The sequence below is a fragment of the Sinocyclocheilus anshuiensis genome, unplaced genomic scaffold (assembly GCF_001515605.1).
Source record: "Sinocyclocheilus anshuiensis isolate Anshui unplaced genomic scaffold, SAMN03320099.WGS_v1.1 scaffold990, whole genome shotgun sequence".
Taxonomy (NCBI): Eukaryota; Metazoa; Chordata; class Actinopteri; order Cypriniformes; family Cyprinidae; genus Sinocyclocheilus; species Sinocyclocheilus anshuiensis.
Window position 1 is genome coordinate 470590 of NW_015539926.1, and position 9159 is coordinate 479748.

General features: G+C 37.4%; 1 protein-coding gene across 1 annotated transcript in view; it reads right to left on the reverse strand.

The window, feature by feature from the left end:
- Positions 1–9159, reverse strand: part of LOC107686687 (phosphatidylinositol 3,4,5-trisphosphate-dependent Rac exchanger 2 protein-like) — a 157206-nt gene that overhangs the window by 71038 nt on the left and 77009 nt on the right. Inside the window, exons 18-22 of the mRNA XM_016483777.1 lie at positions 7698–7846; positions 7374–7459; positions 3454–3590; positions 1564–1678; positions 574–758 (exon numbers count right to left, since the gene is read on the reverse strand). Coding sequence (XP_016339263.1) covers positions 574–758; positions 1564–1678; positions 3454–3590; positions 7374–7459; positions 7698–7846 — 672 coding nt within the window. The remainder of the gene's footprint in view (positions 1–573; positions 759–1563; positions 1679–3453; positions 3591–7373; positions 7460–7697; positions 7847–9159) is intronic.

Below are 9159 nucleotides of genomic sequence, written 5' to 3' on the forward strand. Positions count from 1 at the left end.
AGAGAGAGAGAGAGAGAGAGAGAGAGAGGGTACAACAGGGCTGAAGGCACACCTTAAGAAAAAATTTGCTTTTCACTGCGCCTAAAATGTATAATTGTAGAAAAAAATATATATGTTTGCATTGAACATTAATGAACATTAATAGTTGTACCCTATATTTTTGGAGGGGTCAAATAAAAATATTTCCAGAGTCAGTAAAATTCACGCAAAAAAAAAAAAAACCCAGGAAAAATACTTTTGTAAGAGCAATAGTTCCACCTGAGTCATTTATGTCTCTTCCCTTCCTTAGTCTCCACACAGCGACAAGCTCTGTGATTTAAAGTGTTTTTCCTTTTATTCCACAGCAGGGGGTCGTAAAGACCACTTTCATGTGTCACACACACTTAGTTTAATATACTCTGCTGTCAGCTTCTATCAGTGGTTGTGTGTTACGCGTGAACTGTGAAGAGGCCCTTACAAATGTACAAGACAATCCCTGTCGCCTCCTCTGCTTCTGTATGAATTAATTCACTGGTGCTTTACAGCAGAGATGATGGCTGGTTTGTGTATGTGGGATGACTCATGTGATTCTACCTTGGCCGTGAGACTGAAAAAGCCTTTTGGTTCCACCATTTTCTCCAAGACGTGACACTTCATCCCAGCCGTGCTGTCATACTCATACATGACACCGTACTCCAGATACACGTTATCCACCGTCAGGCTGACGTGATCTTTTTTTCCATCTATTATGGCGATTGTGTTGAACTTGTCCATGACTTCTGTTGAACACACACACAAGTTTGTGTCAGTGTTACTAGTTTGAGCAGATCAAAAGAGACAAAAGAAGCACATACATAATCCAAAGCCAATATTTTGATGGCTAAAGCTCATCTAGAGACCACCAGTCTACTTCCTGCTTATTAACAAAATACCAAATCACTGTACAAACATTATATCCATTTATATTTATATTTTATTAGGCCAGTTAAGGTGAAGAAAAGTGTTAATCTTTTCAATGAAATTACTGATGAAAATGCAGCAATGCAAAATGGTTTTTTTAGTTCAATAACTATAATGAAGTCAAAAAACGCAAAAATGTGATGATATTATCATGATAATAGTTTTTATTTTAAATTAAAGAAAATAACTTTACTTTGTTGCAGTTTTTCCATCACATTTTCATCATTTCATTGTCAATGTGTATAATTAAATTGTTAAATTCAATCAAAGTAAATTAGATATATACAATCTTTCCATGTCCTATGAATTCTACTGAAGTGAGACTTGTAGAGTGAAATTAAATTAAATTAAATGCATATTTAAAATAACATAAATAAAATTAAATGGAATAAAAATTAAGAACTTGCTATCACAACATATTGACTACATTTACAAAAGCAAGTATAATATACTTGCATATACTTATACTGCATGAGGCTATCCTGATGTGTGACTTGTAGAGTTAGTCTCAGAGGACAAAGAAGAAGAAAAAGAGTAAATATCAAGGCTAGAGTGGGAGGTTGAAAAAGTGTGTACTTGTGTATACAGTACAATATGTATTTGCACTTTTGTGTGTAACAGCACCTTCAACTTTACACTCAAACACATCTCCGTTCTCCCCTGCGGCGGGCTTCTGATTGGTTCTCTGGTCTTCCTGTGCACTCTCACTGTTGTTGTACACCCATTTAATGGAGTCTTGCTGCAACAAGAAACAACAAAACATATTCAGACAGACCAGCTTTCAAAACATGGTTTGCGAGTTGATAACACCCTCCCATCAGACACTAAAATCAAAAAGCTAAAACCTTATTTTTTTCTAGTAGATAGCACTAGACGCTTTTCCACTGTCGAGCCAGTGCTTTAAACGGGCTGGGAGGGGCTAATAGCACCGAGGCCAAAATCACACTGCGTTTCTACCGTTGGGCCAGAAACTCCGCTGCGCTTCACTAAAACACACCCTTTACACGCCTCTCAGGAACAACGATCATAATCCACAATCATAAACAATGATCATTGTATGGTGATCATAATCCACATTGGAACAAGTTATTTCAAACACTCGCTGCTGTCTGAAAGTGAGTTTTGAACTAAAATAATTTTAAAAGCCTTTAATGCTGGTATTATAGCTGTTAACTTTATGAAATGATCCGCAGCGCTAACGCTCTCCAGACGCGGAGAAATGATGTGGTTATGCCTTTGTTCATAACCACTCCTCTGGCCCCAGCTGGCCCGCTTTGTCAGTCAGTCAGTCAGTCAATTTTATTTATAGAGTACATTTAAAAACAACAGCTGTTGGCCAAAGTGCTGTACAAAATTTAAGCATATACCAAAATACAAAAGTAAACATAGAACACAGCGACAGATAGTACACTACAGTTATGCCACTGGGCTTACTTATGACCATATGCAACAGTAAATAAATAAGTTTTAAGAAGAGACTTAAAATCAGCGTATGTTGGTGCAGTTCTTATATAGGGTGGCAACATGGGCTTTGGGCCAAGGTTTTCATCGGGCCAAAAAACCCGGGCCTTTGGCCCCAAGGAAGCACCGACGAGGCACGATCAAGCCCCGGAGGTGACAGTGGAAACGCAACTGGCCCTGGCACGCACTAGCACGCCCACTTTTGGCCCGACAGTGGAAACGCGGCTAATGAGGTTAAATGTAGAGCAAATGGATAACTTTAATTTAAAGGGATAGTTCACCCAAAAAGGAAAATTCTGTCATTAATTACTCACCCTCATGTCGTTCCAAACCCGTAAGACCTTTGTTCATCTTCAGAACACAAATTAAGATATTTTTGATGAAATCTGAGAGCTTTCTGACCCTGCATAGACAGCAACAGAACTACCATGTTCAAGGCCCAGAAAGGTAGTAAGGACATCGATAAAATAGTCCATGTTCTGTTTCTTCTTAGCAGTATACTGCAGCTTAGGTATTTCAAACTTCCTTTTACCCCTAAGTGCTGAACGATAAAGAACTTCGCTATGAGTATATCAGGGCCTTTATATGCTTAACAGACTAAAGTACATCCACCTCAGCTCTGTTTCTGTCAATATCTCCCCTACATTTCCCTCCTCTGGATGGTGGGCTGCAAATCCCTGCTCAGCAGGAGGGTGGGCACCCCCTCATTCTTTTTCCATGTCTGATGGAAACCAGAGTCCAGCCAGCATGCCAACCACATCGTCCTACTTCAGTCTGTGCCAAGCCTGTCCTTTATTACCCTCCAACACAGGCCTGCCTGGCCCATTCCTTAACCCATATCCCTCACACCCCCAGCCAGCTTCCTGGCCTTCTTCCCTGCCCTGTTCTGCAAAAGAAGCCATAACTGCTATTATTGCTGGGTAATGACCCGGACCGGATAACAAAGGGTTCTGTTATGTGTTTTGTAGTGTTTTATATATACAAATTTACTACTTAGAAAGATCAGGAATAGTGCAATTCCATGGAGGGGCTGAGAGATGCTCGCAGTCTTACCTGTGTGGGACGCCGGTACTTCCTGCAGGCTGTGACGTGGGCGATGACACTGGCGTGGCTTTCTTTGCTCACATTGATGCCATTCACTTTAATGATGCATTGACCCGGGTGAAGGCCTGCGACTGCTGCAACGGTGCCTTTTGGGAAACAGGAAGAGAGATAAGATATATTTGGCCAAATTCTAAGATGGTATTGCATATAATAGCAGAATGCAAAATGATGGACAATGCAAACAAAATTAAGTACTCAAAAGCATTCAGTATTGAAAAGTTTAGATAAAAACAACTCAGTGTGCAGTATTGTAAACAAGTACAATTTTACTCAATATTTTTGTGTTCTACGTATTGTTATCCCTTACGAAAATTAACCATGGTTATAGTAAAAGTGTTGTAACCATGGTATTTTGGCGTATTGATTAACATTTGTATAACTACAGTTTTAATACAAATACCATGGTTAAACTATGGTTATAGTAGCAAAACCATGGTACATTTGTGGTTACCATGGTTTAACTACCCTGCTGAAAAAAAAAAAAGGTCATCGGACTGGTTTTAGAGAGGTTTTGACCACTTCTTGCAAACCAGCTACTTCCATCTTAAACCAGCTAAGACCAGTCAACCAGCTTAGGCTTTTTTGCTGATTTTTTTCAGCAGGGTATAGTAACCATTTTTTTTTGTTTTTATTTGTAGTAAAACCATGGTTACTTTTCGTAATTAATGCTAACGAGAGTATTGTGCCATTAGCTTAGCAACATAATAACATCAAACTATTCTCTTCTGGCTAGAGGGCTATGTGTACTATTTTACTTAATATTTGTGTGTGCTATGCATTGTATTTTAACTGAAGCATCATGCCATTAGCAACATGCTAATGCCAAACACTATTGATTCACCTGTGCAAAACGCTATTTGTGTACTATTTTACTCAATATTTGTATATGCTACATATTATGCTAAAAAAGCATTGCGCCATTAGCAACATGATAACATCAAAATGATTCTCCTCTGCGGGGGGCCGTTTTTGTACTATATTTTTAAGCTAACTAAAGTGTTATTCTGTTAGCTTAGCAACATTTTGGTGCCAAACTCCTCTGTAGAGTGTTATTTGTGTACTGTTTTACACAATAAGTTACAGCATGCAAACTTCATTGATTCTCCTGTGAGGAGTGCTATTTGTGTGGAGTTTAGAGCTGTTTCCCAGTGTAGAGTGTCTCAAATCGGTCACTTTTAAGATTGTATGCTGGCTAGGGTGCAGCCTTAGAAGGTATCTGCCTATGTAGTTGGTAGGCAGTGAGGCGGTTCACTATTGAAACAGAGCTTTCTGAGCTGAACAGATGTTTTTGTGCATACACAATGAGGAAGGGAGAAACATAAATCAACACAAATCTCCTAAACACACAATCTCATAAGCATTTTTACAAGCAGACCCATAAATAGCGACTTAGATGTATAAGCAGGGCATAAAAAATGGCCCAGATTTTCTCTGTAGTAACAATTCTTTCATAGTTCATGTCTGAATGGCAGTGTGCAAAGTGAATGACACTAGTGTTGGGTCGTTCTTGAACGATTCGTTCGTTTTGAACGAATCTTTAATGTGACTCGGGAAGAACGAACACATAAACAGTTTGACCCTAATGTTAGGATCCGTCTAGCACAGACAGATCCACTTGGTATGGGCGCCACTTTCTGCATTACAGCAGGTGATACTAAACTGTAAAATAACGGTTAGTTTTCAGAAAAGCGAAACATCAGTAAAATCAGGACCTGTTTATCTGTAAATGATGTGTGGATCCTATAAAAGATGTCTGAAGACTAGGCCAACATTTGAAGTTTCATTGCAGAGACTAAATATTCATAGTTTGCTTGCATAATCTCCTAAACAAGGCCTTATACTGAATATATTTTTCTCTATTAAAAGTGCACGCCTCTGAAAAATGTTCCTGTTTCTCTAATCACACTTTATGGTCTGAAGTCTTTACACTGCATTTCTTTTCTTTTTTTCTGAGCAAACTCTCTCACTTCTACAGCCAGCGAAACTCAGGCAAAAGCAAAACATTTTTAAGAACAAGCAAGCACATTAGGCAAGGTAATAATTATCATAACTCCCCACTGAGCTTATGAACAGCAATCACCTGAAGGAGCAGCTGACCTTCTAAATCTGGGCAGAGAAACTCAAATTCATGTTTCTGTACTACTCTGCTGAAAAGACTAGTTTAGGCTAGCATAAATGTCCATACTGTACCTTCCACAATTTATTCTAGTTAGAGCTGGTTTAGGCACAAGCAAAACCTAGCTAAAAGCATGTTGACATGTCACCATAGATCTATCATGACAACTCTCAGAATATTTTAGCATGGTAATGGATATGACAATGTTCATATATTTGTTCTTGGCAGAATAGGTCTGCTACGCTGCTGAATTGCTGCTGCTGTTGGTTATTGCTGTTGTTGTAGACTATTGCTGCTGCTGCAAAGCAATTACAGGAACTTGCTACTGCCAATTCATATGCTGATATGGAGCTGTGAGTATTTAAGACATACTGCTGAACAAATAGCATATAAAATAACCCATAGCAGATCTATACAGGTGGAGCTGGGGAAGGTGGAGGGTTTCAGAGGAACTCTGCATGTGTGCTGTGAAATGCTCTAGTGAATGCTAACCAATCATTTAAATGTAAAGCAGCAAGCTCATTGGCTGCATATGCAACATGAATCAATCAGTTTGTGCCAAGTAGTTTAACGCTGTGAATATCATCAGCCTGTGCCATCTAGACTTTCATGACGGAACTGAATTTTTAGCCATCAAAATAGTGTACGCCTTTTTAGTGAAGCTGGTTGACTACTGATGTCTTACTGATTAAGCTAGTTAGAAGTTGTGGTCAACCGATATGTTTTGATGTCTGATGCTTATATCTTAGAGAGCAGGTTGATCGATGGCCAATATTAAGACGATATATATGATACGACACTGTTTAATTTAAAAGTAGTAAATAACAAATGTATAATTTCTGCAGTTACATTTTTCTATATGTTTTAGATAATTTTTCCTCAATGTTTTTTTAATCATTAATTGTATGAATTATGAATTTATGAATGAATTTAAATAAATAAATTGCACTTGATAAAAAACAAATTAGTAAAACAAACAGTTTTAGACTTAGGAACTTCGTGATTTTCTTATCATGTAATCTTATCATAGTATTTTTCACAAATACAGATGTTGAAAACACAAATAAAAAGGAAGTAAACTCTTTTACCAACAGTTTAATCAGTAATCTAGTAAGTTTGTGTGCACTAGGAATCATATTTTTCAAAGCAAGACCAGGTTCTCAGCAATGTCAAAATAAAAGTCCCAACATCTGATGCTTATCAGCCAAACTGAAAAACTTAGTGGTAATTGAAAAATACCAAATATCAGCCGATATATCAGTCTTGGCAACATATTTTTGCAATCTTGTTAACTTCCACAAGAATCAGCCAGACTTCAAACCCTTCAGGCAAACTGGATTCAGTTTGGATTTGGATTCATACCGAATTTGAATTTGTAAATGACATATTTTGGATGCAAGTAGCTTCTGTTTGTTGTAAAGTGAGGACTGTTCTTCTTCCATCTCTTATTCTCTTCAGGGATGACAGTGCAAGCTGGACTGTTTTTCTTTTTTCATTCATCTCTCACCATGTTTGATGAGAATGCACTGCAGACACAGCAGGAAGCGAGAGCTGTGCAGCTTGTTCTCTCTATATATAGATATATATGTGTGTGTGATGCTCTTCTCAATCTGGCTCAAGTCAAGTCATGTACCTACAGCTCCAGCTGTGATCCAGCTGAGGTTCAAAAACACAGTAAGATATAAAGGCACTAGTAACTTCCTTTAGTCCAGCCTAGTTTTCCTCTCTTCCCTTCTCTCTGTTTTGCTCTTACCTCTGCCAACCGCATGCACCACAGATGGCCCGAACCCCCGGATCTGAAAGCCCAATCCGTCTGCAGAGTCTGGGATCTTCACAGTCCTGTGGAGCAGATAGACACACAGACATCAATTTGGTCGCCAAACACACCACATATCCCGGCCGTTGCTCCAAGCGTGTTGTGTATTCTGAGTTGCAGTTAAATATCAAGCTGATATTCATCAATAAAAGGATGTTTATCTGGCAGGGTTCTTGATTTAATTGATATCGGGCTTTATAGATAGTCTGTATGGTGTTATGAAGTCTTTAGATCACAGGAGATGAGAAGTTTTCTACTCACTCTCTGGGTTTGGTGCTGACCAGTACTCTGAGGGAACCTTTGCTGTGGAAGCACTGCTTTAGGAAGTTTTCCACTTCCTGGAAAGGTCTCAAGAAGACCAGGTCCCCATTAATAGCAAAGATCTTTTTCCCCACTTCCAGACCAGCCATCTGCACAAGAGACACCCAGGAATATCAAATAACCTCTCAACCTAGATATACAGTTGCTCCAAAATGATGTGGACACTTCAAAATGTGAGAATGACATTAGACAGCAAAACATAAAAGATCTTTTTTTATTTTTTTAAAAAAAGCTATGACAAACACGTTCAAAGTGTCAAATCATTTCACAAAAAAAGGTTTGAAATTTAATTTGTAATTAATTAATTCATTAATTTTATGAAGGAACACTTATTTAACACTTTATTCATATTAATATTATAAATTCATACTTTTATTCAACACATTAAACTAATCAGTGACAGTAAATTATTTTACATTGTTTCATAATACATGCTGTTCTTCTGAATGCTCTATTCATCAAAGAATCCTGAAGAAAAAAGTATCACAGTTTCCACAAAAACATTAAGCAGCACAACTGTTTTCATCATTGATAATAATAAAAATGCTTTGAGCATCAAAATTGAGCATCAAATCAGCATATTTGAATGATTTCTGAAGGATCATGTGACACTGAAGACTGGAGTAATGGCCACTGAAAAATCAGCTATGTCATCACAGGAATAAAATTATATTTAAAATATATTCAAATAGAAAAGTGTTATTTTAAATTGTAAAAATATTTCACAATATCACTGATTATTTACTGTATTTTTGATCAAATAAATGCAGCCTTGGTGATCAATAAATCAATAACTCTTACCAACCTCAAACTTAGCTATAGTATAAAAATAGTATAGATAGTATAAAAAAAATTGTAAAGATAGTATAAAAAAACTTAAAAATCAACATTTCTTTTTGTTTCGTTTGTCACATTGGATGAAGTTGATGTGATGAACGACACCTTTGTTTATTTTGCTGTGCATACTTGAGGGGAAATAACTATTTTGAGGTTAATGTATATATCTCGTACAGTATGTATGTGCATGAATGGATGGCTGAAAGTGTAGAAGATTTTAATTAATCAAAATGTAAATTGTTCAGGTATAATCGGTGTGAATGTGGCCATTTATGTATTAAGTTATTCTACTATTATAATCATGTGTATTTGCCTGCATGTATAGAAATCTGTATGAGAATGGAATGTGCAGATATATGGTGAAGTACATGATAAGCACATGATGGCACATAATAGGTCCCTTATTTTCACAGAACATAAAATTAAGGCCTCATGACTGCATCGTGATGATCCCATAACAAATATGAATGAAACCATTAAACACGCCTAGAGAACGAACAGTATATAAGAGAGTACAGAAAAAGAGTCTGGAGATTGCTCTGCAGAGTTCTCTCAGGTTTTATTG